Here is a 21,237-nt window from a genome sequence, read left to right as displayed (position 1 = left end):
TTTTTTAGTGCATCTTTCTAGACCTTGAAGTATATATATATATATTTCTTTTAAAAAATCTATTTGAGATATCATTTATCAATAAAAAACACATACCTAAAACGGCCAGTTTGGTAATTTTTGACAAACTATATGCCGAAGTAGCCACTTGCCAAAAATTCCTATGCCCCTTTGCAATCTCCCAGCCCCCATGAAACATGGATCTGCTTACCATCATGACAGATTATGTTTGTCTTTCCTAGAATTTAATTTAAATGGAATCAGACGTTACATACTCTTTAATGCCTAGCTTCTTTCACTTAGAATAATGTTACTGAGATTCATCTATGTTGTGTGTATCTATCAACAGTTCAGTTTTATTGCTGAGTAATATTCCATTATATGGATATAATACAATTTGTTTATTGATTAAATTGCTGACAGGAATTTAGGTTGTTTCCAATTGTAAACTATTAGGAATAAAGTGGGTATGATCATTCATTTACAAGTCCTTAATGGGACATATATTATCATTTCTCTTGGGTAAATACCTAAGAGTGGAATTGCTGTATCAAGGGTAAGTGTATTTTTAACTTGATAAAAAATCATCAAACTGTTTTGCTGATTGTTTCATCTTACATTTTTACAAATGTGTGTGAATTCCAATTATACCACATCCTTGCCAACATTTGGAATTGTCCATTTTTTAAAAACTCATTCTATTGGTTATATAATAACATCATTGTGGTTTTAATTTTTATTTCCTCATGACTAATAATGTTAAGCAGTTTTTCATGTTCCTTTTTTTGGCTATACATACGCTTTATTTTGTGAGGTGTCTTCAAATCTTTTGCCCATTTTTTACAGGATGGTTAATCATCTTCAAAAGTTCTTCATAAATTCTGGGTACAAGAACTTTGCCAGATATATGTATTGCAAATATTTTTGCTCAGCATGAGGCTTGCCTTTTCATTTTCTTAATAGTGTATTTTGAAGAGCATTTTTTATTTTAATAAAGTACACTTTATTCTTATTTTTCTTATGTGTTTTGTACTTTTCTTGTCCTAAGTAGTTTTTGCCTACTCCAAGATTCTGCTGAATTTTTGTCTATGTGCACCAACCAATCAGAACAAATAGGGGGCATGAACAACTGGTACACCTTTAGGAGTGAGATGAGGGTCAGCCTGATCTCTTCTCATCAACAGGCTTACCAATGCCCCCATCTTTGTTTTGCCTATCTGCATTTTCTATATCAATGTGATATTTTAAAATAAGGGAAAAAATCTATTTTTAATTATGAAAAAGAAAAATAGTACCTTGTTGATACCACATTTCATACTGTTATAAAATTCTAATAGCTCTCAAAACCCTAATGGAACTTTTAAAAATAGACTTGAAAAATGGTATACTAAAACAATATCGAATTAGAAGTTTAAAATGGATAATGCCATAAAAATATTTCTCTTCTACAAATAAAATAGTGAAATATATTTTTAAATTATTTTACCATTTTAATACTTTAAAATGCCCTCCTTTTGCTCCTATTCCAACTACATCTCCATGTAATTGATTATATTTAAGAGAAAGATAGTATCTTTCCTCAAAGTATCCAGGCTCTGCAATGTCATAACTGCTCAAAATATTATATAGTATAGTACTTTGGGATGGGTATCTTGGCCTATGTCAAACTTCAGTATCTTGCTGAGCAAGGCAGGAAATCAGATGATAATTATTAATCATTAATCCTGGATAAATGTTTATAACAATATTACAGCCCTTCACAAGGAGAGTTGCTGCCTTTACCTTGTAGCACAACTCCCATTGTCTCTATGGCTTATCACCAGCAACAAACCTTTGCTCTGAGCAATTCTTCAGAGGTAAGCACAATAAAAATGTGGCAATAAGAGCAGTTGCTGAGAAGCTATGCTCAGCAACTAATGACCAAGATTCGCTCTTTTTCATGCCTTTATCTCTCAACGGAGAAACCAAATCAATTCCCCATCAGCCCAGTCAAGAGTCAATGGCTGGTTTAGTAACGTGACTCCTTTCTGAAACCCTGGAGTAAAATTGTGCTACTGTACAATCTCCTAATGCTGCTTTACAATATAACTCAAATTTGTGATTTTAAAAGCACCTCAACCTGCTGTGAGTTCACAGTTACCTCTAATGATTTGCAAATCTCAGTGTTTTTAACAGCTCATTTTTGTGCTATGGCTATGGTGGTAAAATCTGCGCTTAAATAGTTATTGCTTATAATACCCTGGGCTTTCAGGATGTTCAGATGGAAACAGCACCATCTTCCACATTTTCTAGCATTAATTTCGCTCCTCTTCTATTTGAACTTAATCGTACTAAGCATGTAGAGGTGCATTTCAGCTTTCAGAGCCCTCCACGATCTTGGCCTCTGGGACTTCTGTCCTCAGCAGAGGCTGAATACTTTGTTGCATTACAAAGGGAGAAACAGGCAGCTAGAGGTCACCAGGGTCTCTCCCTCTGGTGAACCAAGGGAGACTGAAAGCTCTTCCCCATATCACAATCGTAAGAATAATATACAGAAGCTTTTAAGCGGCACCCAATGTGGCATTTCTGCAAGTTAATCGTAAATTACATTACCAAATCCTGCTTCATCCGGACATTTTACTGCCATCTACCCTCTAAATGACGATTAGAACCATCTTTATAGTTGATCTAATAACAAAGTGCTATGAAGCAACTTTTATTCTCTAATTTCAAAACATTATCTTCTTATGTAATAATAATAATAGCAGATATTCAATGGACAATTACTAGGTGCCTGACACTGTTCTAAGCATGTTATCTGTATTAACTTGTTTAATCCTCATAACAGACCCCACTATTGTGATGGGCCAGGATTTGAACCCAGTATCAGTCTCCAGAGCCTCTGCAACTCAGACCCATCAAGAATCACAGACTTCATTTCCCTTGAGAAATGAACCTCTTATCAAGCGTCCTAAAAACTTAGAATGAAGCTGGCTATAATTATCCTTCAAAATGTTCCTGGAGAGATGGAAAAGACTCCAGTGTGTGTATATGTGGTATAATGCCTTACTTGCAAAATCTTTTGTCTAAACAGAATATGGTTGGCTCTGCAGAAAGAAATTAGTGATTATCAAAAATGGCAATGGCCCCAACATGACTCTAGATTTTAAAATGTTCTAGGTAAATTCTCTAGGTACATACCACTCCACACACCTGGATGGTGTCCAAAGAATGGAAGGATCACCAGCTACATGGGAGGTTGGCTTCAGTCTGTAGGAGTTCTCACCAGGCCCATGTGAAAGACGCAGTAGGTAATGTTCCTGGCCCATCCATTTTCCCCTAAGCTCTTAAACATTTTCACTTCCAACAGTCAACACCTGTTGGTCTTTTTGCCTAAGGCTGCCCCCAGGCTACCAGAGCCTGCTTTGTCTGCAGGTAGGGAGAGCTAGACATGCCCCCTCAGAGCAGTCCTGGGCCTATGACTGATAGCATGGGGGGTATGAAGTACCCTTGCGCTCCCATCCCTGATGAGGATGGGATTATATCATTCGCAGAGTTCCCATGCAGGATGGAGCCAAAATTTCCCTTCATGGAACCTGGCTTGATAGTACCCCGGGCCTCCTTGCCTTCCCTGTTGCACTTTCTCACTCTCTTATTGGTTTCCCTTGGATCATTGCATAATAAATCACTTTCATACTCACAACCGATTTGGATCTGGTCAGGAGCTCAGCATCTGGTGAACCAAGAGGGGCCACAGAACACCCAGAAGATCCCCCCAAAATCCCACCTCCCTATGTAATCTGAACAAACCTCTGGGTCTTTATCACTCTGGCTGCTCACAGTGGGAATCTTGGTCCGTTAGGACAAATGGAATGTTTAATGACCCACTTACGTCATCCTTATTCATCCCTCAGCTACTTATTCCTCAATACTTAAAAAAAACTGCAGAAGTCGAGTTATTGTGAGAGATAACCAGAGTCCTCCCACAATATTACTTAATGAGGAATGTTTAAACTGATGCCCAAATGAATGCGATTTCAACAAAAAGAAAACACAATGGATTCAATGACTCAAAATGGGAGCTGCAGCCTGGGAGCGAAAAGTATCCCTGTCCTGTTTAACTCTTCTCAAATCTTAGGCCTGGAAAGGACAGACCTTTGGAGAATGAGCCCAAACCCCTCATTTTACTGTATTGGTTCCTCTGAATCAAATTCTTACGTTAAACATTTCTTACAGTAGTCTTAAACTTTAATTACATACTCTACCAAAGCAAAGATCAAAATCTCTACAAAGCTTCTTTTTCAATTTTTTTATGATGAAGTAAATATTTATTAGTATATTTCTTTGGAAAAGATTTTCCTACCCCAGGCCTGAAAAGAAATTCCACATAGAAATCATTTGCAAAACACATTTTGAATAATTGAGAATCTGTCCTTTTTCATCTCATGAAATGACTTATTAACAAGGAATAATTAAAATAGTTTCTTATCAATATGGTTAGAGGAAATGCATTGCATTTCAAAAACATTTTTAAAATATAAAATCTTCAGGTGCACCAATATGTCTATAATATAGTAATTAAGATCCCAAACTTCATCCATATGGAGTGACCATATCTGGTGCATTTCAAATCTATCAACCGGGTAGTAACAAAAGATCTGCTGCAAGCAGTGGGTCAGCTTAATTAAATAGATATCATTACAATCTATAAACATCCATATGTACCATGTATATATACATGACTATGGTTGTTCTGCATTTCTTCCCATCCTGGAATCTGAGTACTGATTTTCCTAAAATCTGTGACCCAAGGAATTTGAAAGAGATTCCTCCAAAATGTTCCAGCGCAAATTTCATCAGCTGGTTAACTGGACCCAGCCCTAGGCTTTAAATCGACTTCACCTTGGATGATTTGTTGAGGGGAAATCCACCCCCAGTAAAACGAGGGCCAGTTGGTTTACCCACTGAGAAGGTGTTATCCATGGAAATTCTGTCTTTTCTGAAAGAAAGGGAGAGAAAGCTTCCTTAATATCTTTTCCTCTTCTAAGTTTGATATTCTCTAAGTTCCTACAGTGAGTTAGCCACTGAAAATTGCTTTGATAAAACCTCTAGTTTTAGACAAGGTGGTTGTATAAATCTAATTATACGTTCACTGATAGATACCATGTAGAATTAGGAAAAGACACAATTAAGCACGACCTCCTCATGTTGATCTAAATACGGAAAAAAGACCTTATTATAGCTCAAACACTGTGTATTTGGTGGCTTCTAACTTATAATCATCTTCCTGCTTTCTAAAACTGGTTTATTTCCAAAGGTCAGTCAGAAGAAGCTTTCTCTTGGCTCAATTATTTTGACTGATTCATAATTTATCAATTTTTTTTGCATGCTGTATGGCAGGGTCACAAATATTCTTTTTCCAAGTGAATATCCTGTTATTGCAGTACCATTTGTTGACTTTTTTCCTCATTTTTGTTTGTTTGGTTTTTGGGAAGTGCACGGACTGGGAATCAAACCCAGTTTGGTTTGCTGAGAATTCTACCACTGAACTACCCTCTCACCACCCCCTGCTTCATCATATATCAATTTATATTCCAAAGTTCTTGTTGAAAGATAAATATTTACCAGACACAAAGTATCTTCATCAAACTTAGACATTTATAAAATACAAATTTTTCTGTAACTCCAGGCAAACAACATTATTACTAGAAATAGCTTGATATGAGAAAAACTAGAAAACATAAATAAGATCGCATATTTGACAATAGATAAAGGGAGTTCTACCCTAAAATCTACAATATATCTTCTATATAGAGCCTCTTTAAATACACACACCCACACACACACATTCAGGTTTCCTGAGGTACTTGGGATTTACACAAATTACCTATTGGGTAATTAGGGGTCTTCGGGAAAACATCTATAGACTCCCTTTTAAAAAATAAAAATTAAGCAAACTGCTACGACCACAGTAATTAGATCTGAAGAATACAAATAACTTAGCTTATGGAAATGAATGCCACCTTAGGGAAAAGAATATGATTGGTACCGCAGACTCTAGACTCACCTGGGGGTCCAGGGAAGGGAAGTTAGGGACAGGTGGTGGGTACAGGTTGGGCTCTGAATGTGATAAAAAAGGCAATTGGGGAAAAAAAAGGCAAAAAAGATAGAAATTATATGACTTGATATTTTATAAACAGCATGTGTAGGGAAAACACCCACAGAGATTATTCTAAATTATTCCATTTGGAAAGAGGATTTAGAGGATTGGTTTATCAATCCAGCTGTCCTTAACTAAATTGATTTCATTAGTATAAAAAAATCCTCCAGAAACAGGACAAAGGCTTTAGCCTTGAACATCTCTAGAAAAGAGGTATCCTTCATGTACTTCAGCAACTTGTCTGGCTCCTGACTTTTGTCAGATGCAGGCATTGCTCCACACTTCCTCCTACCTTCGCTTGTTTTAAATAAGCTAAATTTTCCTTTCTGGAGGAATTTAAGCTTATGGCTTATGGCTTGGTCTGAGCTGACTAATGGGAATAATGTCTCCTTTTTATTACCTTTTTAATGTATTTATAGACCATATATAATGACTCCCTTCAACCATCTTCCTTCTAGTCTAAACTATCTCAGCACTTTTGTTCTTGTCTCTATTTTTCTTCAGAACCTTAATCTTTTTGCTATTCTCCTATGAGCACATCTTTCTGCAGACCTCCAGTTTATGGATCCCCAAATAAATGGAATCACCAATGAAACCCTAACCAGGTCAGAACAGCTACAAATAATGAGCATTAAAGTGCAAGAAGAGACAAAGATTCTAGAGGACTGCTAGATAAAAGAAATTTCTGCCAGGATGGTACATGATGGCTCTGCCTGGTGCAGTAGCACTAGCCACATGTGGCCAATAAGCAATTGAAAGGTGACTAGTGCAACTGAGGAAATGAACTATTAACTGATTTAATTGGAATTCATTTAAATTTGAATAATTTAAATTATTTAATAATTTAAATAACAGCATCATGAGGGCGGGGTGGGTAGGACAGCAGGCAGCACAATTCTAGAGGATGAGCCATTGTGAAAGGGTCATCACAGTCTGTGTCCAGCAAATTCTTGGGGATCAGTAAAGTCAAGGGAGACTGACCAAATCTCAGCACCAAGGCAGGCAAGTTAACCAAAACTGTTTTTAGTTCTCTTGACCAGGACACCAGCTTTACCCCTTGCATGCCCCTGTCAGCTCCCTCCCCAGTCCAAACTACCCTGAAAGCCATTTTGCACTGTGGGACTGCAAAGAAAAACAAGTCGGACTGAAGGAAAAAAAAAATGAAAAAAACAACTTCAGACCCCAAGTATTCTAAATAACAATCTCACCCTTCCCCTCTTCCTCCCTTCTCCCTCTCACCAAAACTCTTAGGCTACCCAGGTGCCTGAAAGGCTTCTAACTAAGCAGTTCCTTATCTCCTTCCTTCTCTTCTGGAGTTTACTGGCTCAAGAAGCCCACAGATTCTAGGTAGCCTCATTACCATAAAGGAAAACATACTTAACCAAATAGCAACCTCAGTAAATCTCTCACCCATTTTGGTGGAAACAAAGCCTTATTTGCAACCTCAATAAATTATTCACCCACCCCAGTGATCAACCTCCCTTAACTATCTTTGAGTGCTTTTCCTCCAACCCACTTCCAGCCCTATAAAAGCTTACTGTGCTTGGTTTCAACGGAGTTGAGCTCTACTCTCTCCCCTGCTACAGCAGCCCCTGCATAAAGTCATCCTTGCCTGTCTAATATTGTTGGGTGCAGTTTTTTTCACTGACAAAGCTAATCAGCTACAGAGAGATAACTACTCAGTCAAGCTAGCTGTTTGTAACTGTGTAAACTAAATCAGTGATCTCTAAAATGGAGTGTATGAATTTTAAAAGATGAGTGAGATGACCACTGAGGGCAAAAAGAAATATTTGAGGTTTTATTTATATTTTTATCCTTAAAAATTAAAAATTACACTTTACTAGTAGTTACAAATTGACAAGTGTTTCCATATAATTTATGAATAAAAATACACTGGAGTAGGGCAGGCCACAGTGGCACAGTGGCTCAGTGGCAGAGTTCTCACCTGCCATGCCGGAGACCCAGGTTCGATTCCCGGTGCCTACCCATGAAAAAATAATAATACATTGGAGTATACCTAAAATTAAGTTTATTTAAATAAATACACACACACACACACACACACATACACATACACATACACACACATATGTATTGGGGGTTGAAAGTTCAAAAATGCGTTACTGATAAGGATATGCAATCATAAATGCTTGAAAGTCACTCAACTGAATACCTCCCTCACCTGGAAACTAGTTTCTTGGAGTCCTAAAAGAAATCTATAGTGCTTGCACTCCAAGATTAATTTAATTCACATCATTATCATTAACATCAGTGTTCCCTAATTTTCACGTTCATGAAAATCACCTGAGGGGCCCTTTAAAGTGTAAATTTCTGAGGCCCAGAAGAACCTACTGAATAAGCATCTGGAAATAGGGCTGGGGAAGCTGCGTGTTTAACAAATTCTCACTAGTGATTCTGAATCAGATAACTGCTAGACCCAGAATCAGATGCTTGCTGTTTTAAGACTTTAGGTCTAAATTATAACAGTATTTTAGTCTATGAAGGAGCTGTCATTGAACTGTGGAATGGGGAAATGCTCTTATTTACAAGAAAGGCAGATTTTTACTGGCAATTTTCATTCAGTTACTTTATATAGCTGTTTGACACTAAAGAATCATAGGCAGATGCATTTAAACCATCTTTCTCCATATCCCTGAATACTAATTATACGATTTGGCAATGCCACACAGCCATACCAAGTTTCAAATCTGCAATACATTTGACACCCCAGTCATCCAACCCTGGGATCAGGCAAATGATAGTAACAAAGAAAAGAGCATTTACTCTTCAATATGTAGGCATCCAGAAACCCAAAATGTTAACCTGACATCTGCATCATCATCTCCTTGAAATTAAGAATGAGTTCACATCAACACCCACAGCAGATACTGAAGTCAGTTACTAGACACAGAGATAGTTCAGAGATAGTTTATCTGAAACCTAAGTGAAAATCATTTGTGAACTGCTGGTAATTATAGTAGTACAGCTGCATTATTAGAAAGAACAGCTTTACCAAGCCCTGCCCTTGCAAAATGGTACGTGGTTTTAAATGTCAGTTTTCTTCTGCCGGCACAAGGCTGATTTCAAACCTCATTTGCAAACACAGCTATAGCATGACTATCTCCAAACCATAAGAAAAGTGGGAAAAATTCACATTATCTTTCCTCCTGTTTTCATTAAGTCCATCAATGAGCAACTACTAATGGATCTCTGTTAGGTCCTAAGGAGAGTCCTCAATATCAGATGAGACATTGATCATGTTCTGATATAAACTCAGTGAGTGACCTGGAAGATGTAATTTGTTCATCCTGTGACTTAATTTACCCCAGTGAAACTTGCAACACTGAGACTATTTGCCAAATATTTTCTTAGCAGCAGGTAAAAGGCACAAAAATAAAAGCAGTACATTGGACTAATTCTTACTTCTGAATTTGTTCTTTACGTTTCTGAGCAAGGTATTTCTTCTTTATATTCAGTAGTTCGTTGGCAAGTCTCTCAATCTCATACTTATATTCTTGGCTCTGTGATTCATACATATTTAATTCTGAAGACAAAACCTACCATAGCAAATAAAGCAGTATTAGTGTATGATGCCCAAATAGCCAATATCCTTTTCTGAATTTTGTTTTTAATCTACTAGTATTTACCTTGGTGGAGCTAGAGATATAAAACTATGTCTAGGTTTAATACTGGCTCAAGGTTCATATCTAGGTATAAACTTAGTTGAGGACTGAAGACTCATAACTGAGTGACAAACTTGAAATGAAACATCATTTCCCTATTTAAAAGGAGAACTATCTGGAAAAATTCAAACAGTGAACAGTGTAATATCTTTCAAGGAATACTGTCAATAGAAACACAAAAACTCCCAGACATACAGTATAAAATTGCTTTTAAAGCCTTTTTAAAAAGCATTTGCAAAAAACTTCACAGGGGAGTTTGATCTGTCTGAGGTCTATTGTAAAAAATACTCTGGAATCATCCTGCTGCCACCACAAACTAGACATTCAATTCATGTGTTTTTCAAGGTTGTTGTTCTGTAAAAGTCTATCATCTCTTTATTGTGGTCTTTGGGACTGTTAACAGGTTTTCTCTTTATCTCAGCACTGGGAGACTTATCACTAAGATGAGGGAGCTATAACATGTGCTTCAGAGGACCCATTACATGAGAAGTTATTAGAAAAAGCTTGATTATCCATCTCCTTCCATGGATGATTTCAACAGATGCTACTGGTCTCAGACTGGGCAAGAAGAATGAGAATTTACTCATTTATATAGGATGCATAAAACATGCCAAAGCTAGCATGTGTTTCCCACCAAAATCAAGGGGAGAAAAGGAAGGCTACTGTTCTAAGGGACATGTACTCAACTCCATTTCTCCTCTTGCTCTCTGTCTTAGAATTGGCATCAAAGGAGGATCTTCGAATCTCTTGAACTTTCTTCTGCTTCTGAACTCTTTCCTCTTAATTGCTGTGAAAATGATTCTTACTATAGTATCATCAGCAAAAGAATATGATGTTCATGTTGGAAGAGAACCTGTCTCAATAGTTAACCCTTAGGAATAACGACTCTGCTTCCAAACAATGAATATGGGGCTAGGGAAAAGAGTCCAATAATGAAGACAAAGTTGCTTAGTATTATCTACCTCTGAACCTGTTCTACAAGGTGTCACATTTCATTTGGAGCAAGAATCCAGATTTCCTGAAATGAAGGGTTAAACTAACAAAAGGCTCTTATGTGCCTTCAACACAATCTAGAGCTAAGTGTGGGTATCTGACAGGAGTGTAAACACAGACGTGCATTTTTCTATTCTATACCCACCTCGGAGATAAAGAGAAAATAAGTTTTTATTTTGTTTGACGTATTCAATCCTCTAAAGAAAGAGAAATTATAAAAAGATTATGCCATATACACAACTTGAATTATGTCTCAGGAGACTCATGTGACATGAACACTTACAGTAATAAGTTGAAAATTAATATTCAATAGACTTCTGTTCTATCATTTTAAAACAAAAAGATGAGCTTTTACAATATCCTATTTGTGAAAGGGTTAGTACTACACTAGTAACACTGTATCCATTTTATCCCAGGCTGAAAGGCAATGGGTGTTAACCTCATTGCATTCTGGAAATGGGGAATCTTGGAGTCTAAAAGTCTAGAAGAAGGGTAACTCAAGTGCCTGCCCTTCTCTTCCTGGGACTGGAGCTCTACAAAAACTGCCCTCTGTGAAGCAGGGCATTTGGGAGTCCAGCTCATTGGGCTAAGCCAAAGGACTTGTCTAGGTGGGTTCCCCAGAGTGTGGCCTACCTTCAGTTAGGAAAGAACAAAGACTGCCACTTACTTTTAGCTGCTTGGTCTTCTCCCGCAGTGTGTGTCGGTAGAGCTGTAGTTGTTCTGCAGCCTCAGGCCCTGGCTGTCGGGCCAAGATGTGCTTTAGTTCCACATATAGTTTTTCCTTTTCCTGTTGGAGCATATCAATAGCCACATCAAAACAAGGGAAGTGACTTTAACAGAAGGTCAGGGTGATTTCAAACTGTCCTTAAGTTAATTCATGTTTCACCCTGCAATGACGTTTATTCATAGATTCATGCAACCATTCATATAACCAACCCTTATCAAGGGGATCTAGTATGTGCCCAGTATTTGGATTCAAATGAATAAGAGGAAGTCCTTCCCTACCTTGACATATGATTGCCTGCCTCTGAGACAGGGGCAGTGATAGAAGGTATCAATAAAAGATTAAAGCCAGTAAAATCACTAACTCTAATTCGAGGAGCTGGGAAGGCTTCAAAAAATTATTTGAATTATCCCTTGAAGAATAGGAATTTCCCCCAAGCAGACATAGAAAAGAGCTTTTTAGGCAGAGTTTCAGTGATGGGATAGGGGAGCTGGCAGTTAGTTTGGCCAGTGCATAGGGCTAAGAAGAGAGAAGAAGTATAGATAAAAGGCTGGACTCACTGGTGTGGATGAGACTATGTATTTCACCCTAAGGGCTTGGGACCATATTATTTAGGCAATGGAGAGCCAGGGAAGAGCCAGAGAAGCTAATGATAGGACTATTCAGGGCACTAATACAGCAGTAGATAAAGAAAGCTGGACCTAAGGCAACAAAGATGCAGAGTAGATAGATGTAAAAGCATTTCTGAGGTGGAATCAACAGGATTTGGTGAACATTCCACAAGTAAGGAAAGAAAGCATAGGAGGCAAGATAGCACCAAAGTTTCTAACATGGGAAACCCAAGGAAGTGGGTGATGGCATTGGAGCCAGGGGAGGCTAGAAGAGGAACAGACATGGGAAAAGAAAAAAGGGAAATGTTACTGCATCCTCTTCTGATAATTAGCAGGTTCAGGACAAGTTGAACTTGAGGCTAGGAGAGGAGATGAAAATGTGGGCCCAGAGTTGAGAACTGGGGAGCAAATTGGAGCTAGAGGTGGGTCATGGGAATGGCTCTATCAATCAGAGAAGGCTTACAGGGTGGATCAGGACAACCAGATCTTTGGGAATACCAGTGTACTGGTTTGAAAGGATGTATGTCCCCTAGAAAAGCCATGTTTTAATCAAAATCCCATTTCATAAAGGGAGAATAATCCCTATTCAATATTGTATGTTTGAAACTGTAATCAGATCATCTCCCTGGAGATGTAATTTAATCAAGAGTGTTTGTTAAGCTAGATTAGGTGACGACATCTCTCCACCCATTTGGGTGGGTCCTGATAAATTTCTGGAGTCCTATAAAACAGGAAACATTTTGGAGAATAAAAGAGATTCAGAGAGAGCCGGAGAAGAACAACATAGCCACGAGAAGCAGAGAGCCCACTAACCAACAATCTTTGAAGATGAAGAAGGAAAACACCTCCAGGGAGCTTCATGAAACAGAAAGCCAGGAGAGAAAGCTAGCAGATGATGCCTTGCTCACCACGTGCCCTTCCAGCCAAGAGAGAAACTGTGACTGCATTTGTCATGTTCCTTCTCACTTGAGAGAGAAACCCTGAACTTCATCAGCCTTCTTGAACCAAGGTTATCTTTCCCTGGATGCCTCTGATTGGACATTTCTATACACTTGTAATTGGGACATCTTCTTGGCCTTAGAACTGTAAACTAGCAACTTATTAAATTCCCCTTTTTAAAAGCCATTCCATTTCTAGTATATTGCATTCCTTCAGCTAGCAAACTAGAACAGATTTTAGCACCTGTCGAGTGGGGTGCTGCTGCAGTTTGCAAATACCAAACATGCTGGAATGGCTTTTTAAATGGATAAAGGGAAGATTCTGGAAGAGTTGTGAGAAGTTTGACAGAGAAGGCCTAGAATGTTTTGAAGAGAATCTTGGTAGAAATGTGGACTCTAAAGATACTTCTGACCAGGTTCTAGACAGAAATGAGATGCGTGTCATTACAGACTGGAAGGAAATGGCAGATAATCTGGCAAAGTTACCAGAATCTGGCTTTGTCTGGAAGGCAGACTTTAAAAGCCATGAACTTGGATATTTAGTATAGAAGAGATCTCCAAATTAAAAGTGGAACATGCAGCCTGGTTTCTCCTCGCAGCTTACAGTGAAATGAGAGAGAAAAGAGATAAGCTGAGAACTGAACTCTTGGTTATAAAGAAACAAGAAACTGAAGTTCTGGAAAATTCTGGGCCTCCAGAAAGGGAGAACCCAGAGAACAGTGCCCCACATGAGGACTTGGCCAAATGTGAAACCAGTCAGCCATTTCAGAGAAAGCCAGGATTAGACATGGAGTTATTCAGGAGATTTGTGGAAACTCCTATGTCTGATGGGCATGATCCAAGGCTACTGCATAGAAAGTCAACCAGAGTGCTGTGGGACCTGTATAAACAGAGCAGCTGCCAGTATGGATGGGGCGGGGAGGGGGGGTGGTGGTTCAGAGAAGGGACACACTGGAGGAAAAATAACTTCAGAGGCAAAACTATGAAGGCTGAGGTCTGAAGTCAAGAAGTCTCGGGCCAGGAGAGTGGACCCACCTAAGCCAACTGAGAGGATGAGTTTGCCCTAAGGCAGAGGTTGGGTCTTCCACCTCATTATAGTGGAAGAGTCATGCTGCCCCAGGCCTTGGAGAGGGTGAAGCACATTCCTTGGGGTCCAGTGACTCCTGTGTTCCTTCCTCCCTATGGAAATGGGTATATGTATCCTATGACTGTTCTTCCTTTGTATGTTGGCAGCAAATAACTTATTATGAGTTTTCAAAGGTCCAAAACCAGAGGATAATTTTGATAGGAGTCTGTATGTTTCTAACTTTCTATTTCATGTATATTGCTACTGAAATGGTTTAAGGTTCTCTGATAATGTTATGGAATGAATGTATTTTGTATATGGGGAAAACAACCAGCATATAAGGTGTGGGTAAGAAGAAAGGCCCAGAGAAAGAGAGGAGGGAGGGTAATCCAATCTTCCAAAGACCAAGAAAAGGCAGGCATTTAACAAGGGAGGAATGATTTCGAATGCTCAGTGTCATCAAATGGGGTAAAGAGAAGAAGGAGAAAAAGGACTGAGAACAAGTTTTTCATTAGGATATGCAAATTTTTAGAACTCAAAGAAAGGGTTTCCTAGGAACCCAAAGTAAATAGTTATTTTTAACTTAATTTAACCAATATGTAATAAACAATATGGAATTCCCATTCATACGCTAAAGTTTTATTGCTTATAATGTGTTTTCAGATCCTTGAACTAAATATATTACATAAGATTTATTTCTAAGACATCTCAATTCCAGATTTTCATCTCTCTCAACTGCAAAAATTTCAACAAACTTTGATAAAGACTAGTATATCTACTCATTTGTCTCTCTACATAGTTATTCCTTAAGGTAGTTGTGATAAAGAAAGAAAAATATATGGTAGGTACAAGCCCTCTCATTAAATGAAATACTCAGCCAAACAGAAACTAATTTTTATCTAGAGTCGTTGTCATCAAATAATCAGATTTTGTCAGTCATTTTTTAAAATAGGTAGAAGAAAATTAATTAACTAGCAATTGTTAGCATTTGTTGTAGTACTCCCCAGCCATATAGTAGAAACTTTGTTACAAATATAACTCTATTTACAAAAGAGTATATACAATTAAAAAATCACTTGGATGGAATAAGCTTCTGGATAAACATACAAAAGTAATACTCGCCATTTAAGAAGCAATTCCATAAATGACAAGGAAACCCAAAAGCCCATGCCAAAGAAGAAAACTTGAGCAAATAGAATTACAAAGTCGTGATTGTCCTTTGCTGTACAATACCTCCTGTCACACCTTACAATATAATCTTCACAGTAAATGGATGTAGCAAGCAATGAGAAAGATACCAGGAGGTGAGTTTATTTTCTATAGCCACTTAACGCCTGCTCTGTGGGGAAAATAATACTTCTGACAAGGTTTCAAGATTCAATTTGGAGAGGGTAATAAATATGTGGAGAAGCTCCTGAAACGGTTTTGTCCATTTCTTTCAGCTCACCTTTCTCTGCACCAGAGTCTGGGTAGACGTGAAAAGTAACAAACCCCACACTGATGAGGAAGAGACAGTATGGACTGAGATAAAATAATGGCTTAAATGGAAAATACTATCTTACTCCAAGAACCTTGAAATGTTTCACAGGCATAATTCTATTTGATTGTCCTTGGTAGGTAGGGAAGAAAGACAGATAGAGAAGACAAGCTAAAAGAAGCAAATATTGTTACGTCACCTCATAAGTGAGTGAATGGTGTACCCAAAGTACCTCAACAAGTAAAAAAAACTGTCATAATATACTCAAGAACCACTTTTCCCATGCAACCCTTCCTCTGGTGCTTGAAAAGTACGACCCTGAAAAAAATCTGGATTGAATTGAACTATGTAATTCCTAAAGACTACATACAGGACAACATCAATAGGAGAATGAAGCCAAAAGGGGAAATCAGGTTTCGCCAGGCTAGAGGGTGTCTGAGGTAGATCCTCCTTCACCTGATCAATACCATCTGTATGAACCCTGCCCATGTTCTCTAACTGGAAGTACACTCTTCACATACAGAGTAAATAATGTGGCTATTTATCCTATATTCTTCTATCACTTGCAGTTTTTTTTCAAGGCTTTGAAATGGATTTATGCCAAAGAATAACTGAGGAACTGAACAGTGAGGGCCCACAAATGTGGAGAAAAGGGAAGAGTCAGCGGTAATCAGACTTACCACTAAAACTATTTGAGTATTCAAAGTCAAAGAGTTCTGAGAGTTAAATAACTCAGGATAAGTGAAACTTATATGTACAAGGTGGTTGGCACGAATAACAAATGAAGCTTCTGGGACTAGGAAAATGAAATGCTTGAAAACCTGAGGGAGAGGGAGTGGAGGCTGGGAAGTGTTGCCAGGCTTCGATGTGTGTGAATTTTGGTCTGTATTTACAGTGGAAAACCTAACTGATAAAACCAAAGTAAAGGCCAGTCAGCATTAACGTTCTAGCCATGTGCATCATACAGATTTGTATTTTGAGAGAACATGCTAGTAATTTAGATAAATATGGAGTGTTTGATGGATTGAAGGTCTTGAGTACAGTTGTTTTCTAATTTATGTCTCTCCTAACCCTCTACAAGGGCCAACCAAGCTCTTCAAACATTGTGCAGTGGTGTGCATAATAACCTCTATTTAGAGACAAAGCGTGCAATTCTATTATGAAGAGAATCTATCTTATGCAACAGAGACTCATTAACTGTCCAATGTATATTGTCTCCATAAGCCAGCAGTAGCAGAACCAGCTGCCTTGTAATACATATCCTGTCCTTCTTCATTAAGCTGTATCCATTTCTTTTAAAACCTAGTCAATTAATTTGTCACTGGGTTAGAAACACCATATGTCAATGGAGCATCATAAGAAAATCACAGTTTATTATTTTCCCACCAATAAAATATTGCATCTTCAGGTTGGCATTTATTTATTCATTGTTTGTTCACCATGCACAGTAATATTACCTTATAGTATATCTGACTCGTTGAAATTATTTTATGAACAACTATACTCAAATATAGCTGGACTATTAACACCAAGAGTCTAGCGTTCTCTTTGGCCAAGTATGTCTTGCAAACGTTAACCATACTATGTACATCATTTAAATGATATACTCTCCCTAGACACCCCATTCTCTTGGTTGGATAGACTGTCAGACATGATTATGGATTCAATTGCTGCAAGACAGTCTGCCAAGTTATGCAAGATAACAGCACAGGTCATTGTCTATATTGGCTTAGTATAGAGGTAAGAAATTAACTACAGTATTAGCTTTAAATAATGCTGTCATTACATGATGACAGTCTGTAACCCCATAATGGAAACTCTAATATGGAGTCACTCATACTTCAGGTATCTGTATTTTATCTGACATTAAATTAAAAGTACATTCTGTACAGTCCATGCAAATAAGACTCTGAGCTATTCTGTGTACAATTCAGAGGAAAAACAACTGAGTTGCTCACAGATCTACTTTCCCCGCCAAGCCATGGTCTGTTTATACTCCCTATATTTTACTTTGCATCTTCTGCTGAAAACAGAAGGTAGTAAACATTCAACGTGCATCTTAACACGTCTTCTTTCTCAGCACACCTACTCTAAGCAATAACTGAAGGAGAGGAACTATTTTTCTGTTTTAATCTGAATAGGTGTTTGGCAATTATCAGTGCATTCAATTCATCTCATTTGGGAGCAAGCTGGGAATAATCACCTCACCCCATGTAACTAGTTGACTCATGTGAAACGGGCAGCTTTCTTCCTGATCCAAAGATATACACACTTATCAATACTTACCAGCACAACAGTCGTTCATTCAGATGCTTGGGTACCATGTACTCCAAAGAAAGAGAAACCATCTTCACTCTAGCCTCATCCAATGGGTCAAAATAAGGATGATTAAAATTTAAAGTCCCAAATAAATACAAAAAATAAAACAAAATAAAAAATCCCACATGCATTACTTCTCAGAGAGTCTACTTCACAGGTCATCTATGTTATTCTAGTATTTAATCTTTATGAATCCATTCTTTTATTCCAACTAAACTATGAATCTTTAAGGTCCAAGTCATAATTATCTCCCCATACATATCTCACATCAACTACTGTGCTTTACTCATTCTTGGTGCTTAGTAATTTTGTCGATTACAGTTTATATTATCAGCAAGCTATGCTCATCATATTTTAGTAGTATACCACAATAAGGTACTGATATATCTGTGTTGAGAACTTTTACTTGAATTAGACCATTGAATAACATCTTCCAGGTAGCAGAGCTTGTATAACTCTCCGTAGTGAATAGGTGCTGTAAGTTTCTTAATCTTAGACTAAATTATTTTCATTGTGCTTATAACTCAGGAAATTGCCTGATTTACAGATATTAACCTTTCAGTTAAATATTTATACATGTTTTTTGATGGTTCAAGGGGGGTTCAAAACATTTTAAAATTTATAAGGTTTTCAAATGTATTTAAATTAATTGTATCTTAAAACTCAAATTGTATGTACATGCACTTATTGATGCCTATAATTATGAAAATGCAGTTATAATTCTTAAACTACATTCCTTGACTAAATAATATGTTGACTTTTTAAACAGCTTTCATAAATACACAAATTCTAATTGTACACCTAACACTTTTTATGACTAAAACTAAATGCAACACATTTTTACCAAGATCTTTGCTTGTTTTCAGTTCTTTTTTCCATTCCCCTACCTCATCCATAACTCTTAACAAAGGACTAAAGCCAATTTTAAAATTTTAGACAAATTTTCTTATCTCCACATACAAAGGCAACTTCAGAACACTGCCTAATTTATCTAGAAAATGCCTGCTTTCATTAGTAGAAAATAAATTAGAAACTCTGTACACATATTGCATTTCTATACAGCTTTAGAAAAGGAAAAACTAATGGTTAATACCTTGGGGCTTTCCTGTTTATTGGCTTTATAACGAAAATGTCAGCTAAACTGAAATCTGGACCCATCTTGTTTATGATGTCATGAAATGGTAAAGCACCCTTGAGAGGATGGGAGAAACTGGAAATGGGGATGAAACAGAATTATTCAGCCAAGTTCCTTATAAGCATGGAACTAGTTGGTTAGATAGTGGTACTTAGTTTCTGATGTAGATGATTAAGTGTTTTATGAGGCACATGAGAAATTTGCATGTGCTTGCCTTTGCCATTTTTATAACAGGAAAAATGCTTCAGGTGCATTTTGATACCAGTAAACTTTCTTGAGAGATCTTTTTGCAAAGGATTTTAACTCCAAAATGTTTGTAAAATCCTATATAAGAATGTAATTCCTACATTAACTTGAACTTCATTACCAAAGCTGTATGCTTGTTCTGCCTTTGCAACTTCGCTAAGTAGCTTAAGTGTATGAGGAATTTGCACATATTAAGTAATGACAGTGTTGACTTTATCCTTAAAGTCTACAATGAAATACATTCTGAGACGTTCAAGCCAGCTAAGTTTTATTAGAACCAGTACTGTGCATATCATTTAGCTAGTTTCATATAAAGATAAGTAAGGGAGGCAAGGCAAGATGGCGGTGTAATGAGGTGTGGAATTTACTTCATCTTTCAGAGCAGCTACTAAATAGCCAGGAACTGTATGGAACAAGTGTTTAGGGAACTTCAATGACTGGACACACATCATACACTAGTCTGGCATGCATGGAACAGCTGAGATCCTGCACAAAAATGCAAGTGTCCTAAGATGCGGAGGCCAGTGACCCTCCCCCAAAGGTACAGCAGGCTGGTTCCTGAGCGAAAATGAAATAGACCCTACTAGGGGCAAGGAAGGTAGTTCAACCAAGTTCCATTTGTGGAATAATAACACATTATTATTCGAACTGGTGAAAACAGGCCCTAACCACAGATAAACCTGGAGTAAACATTAAAGGAAACAGGAGTTTTCACCCCAGCAGAGAGCGGGCAGGGCTAATGGAGAAAAACAACAAACGAACAGCAAAAGAGGCTTTTGAGTTGGACAGTACAAAATACTGGAAAAGGACTAGGCCCCAAGAAAAGGGGCCACAAAGAGCCTGGGGATAGACAGAGCTGTATAACAACTCCAGCTCTGGATTGGAAAACCCAGGGAACTGGAGTCTGGCTCTGAAAAGGCTCTTTTCCTCTTTTTCTTTTCTTTTTTTTTTTTTCTTTTATTTTTTTCTTTTATTAAAAGCTCATTAGATAGAACTATGACCACTCTCAGGCTTCAGTACTGCACCAGGCAAGAGCAGAATTAAGGCATGTCTGAAAGACAAAGTAACTAGTCAAGTGAATTGGAAGGATAATTCCCTAAATGGGGTATCTTCCTCCAAAAAAGTGGGGGGGAGGGGCTCAGCTCACATGGAGGACCTCTTTCAGAGAATTCAGGCCACAGGGGCTGGAAAACAGGAGCAACCTAAGCCCACCTCCTACCTCAGTCTCAGTCTCAAATATACCACTGGCAGGGTCAGGATGCTGAGAATTAAAGGTACCACATCACTTTATTCTGGTGGAAAGCTGCAGGCAGACAAGTGCCACAGTCTAGGAAGGACAGGAAAAGCACAGAGTGTAGAGGGTTCACAGAAAAGTCTGAAAACCTGCTGGGTCTCACACTCCAGGAAACTTGACACTGATTCTACCCACCTCCTGAGATGTGGATCTGTCTGGTCTCGGAAAATCTGACTGGGGTCAATCATATCCAAGGAAACCCTCTGCAAAAAAATGTTCCATATAGGTGGGGCAAGAATCAGAAAAACAAGAACTGAAAAATTCTGATCAGTTAAACAAATAGAACCTATGCTAGAGTTTTAGAATAAGTTAAATTGAGTGCCAAAAAAAAAAAAAGAAAAAGAAAACAGAGAGAGAACAAAGCCAATGAACAAGAAAACTCTAGGTAAAAGAGTGAAAACAACCTCCAGAATAAACTAATTAAGGAAGTCAAATGCCTAGACACCAGCAAAACTAATGAGTCATACTAGGAAAATGGAAGATACGGCCCAGTCAAAGGAACAAACCAACATTTCAAATGAGATACAAGAGTTGAAACAACTAATTAAAGATGCTCAAACAGACATGCAAAATCACACCAAAAAAATTAGATCAGGGAGCTGAGGGAAGATA

The 21,237-nt window shown here is 37.8% G+C and overlaps 1 protein-coding gene across 2 annotated transcripts in view; it reads right to left on the bottom strand.

The window, feature by feature from the left end:
- Positions 1–2,816: 2,816 nt before the first annotated feature.
- The window catches only part of CFAP58 (cilia and flagella associated protein 58), a 134,787-nt gene continuing 116,366 nt past the window's right edge, over positions 2,817–21,237 (bottom strand). Inside the window, exons 16-18 of one of the 2 annotated variants that reach the window (XM_077125957.1) lie at positions 11,483–11,602; positions 9,563–9,696; positions 2,817–4,978 (exon numbers count right to left, since the gene is read on the bottom strand). In XM_077125957.1, coding sequence (XP_076982072.1) covers positions 4,867–4,978; positions 9,563–9,696; positions 11,483–11,602 — 366 coding nt within the window. In that variant the 3' untranslated portion in view covers positions 2,817–4,866. Of the gene's footprint in view, positions 4,979–9,562; positions 9,697–11,482; positions 11,603–17,917; positions 17,987–21,237 lie in introns of those variants that run through there. The other variant, XM_077125958.1, reaches the window with a different exon arrangement.

Source organism: Tamandua tetradactyla, chromosome 13 (assembly GCF_023851605.1).
Source record: "Tamandua tetradactyla isolate mTamTet1 chromosome 13, mTamTet1.pri, whole genome shotgun sequence".
Lineage (NCBI taxonomy): Eukaryota > Metazoa > Chordata > Mammalia > Pilosa > Myrmecophagidae > Tamandua > Tamandua tetradactyla.
The sequence above is the reverse complement of the archived record's forward strand: the minus strand, read 5'-3'. Positions and strand labels throughout refer to the sequence as shown.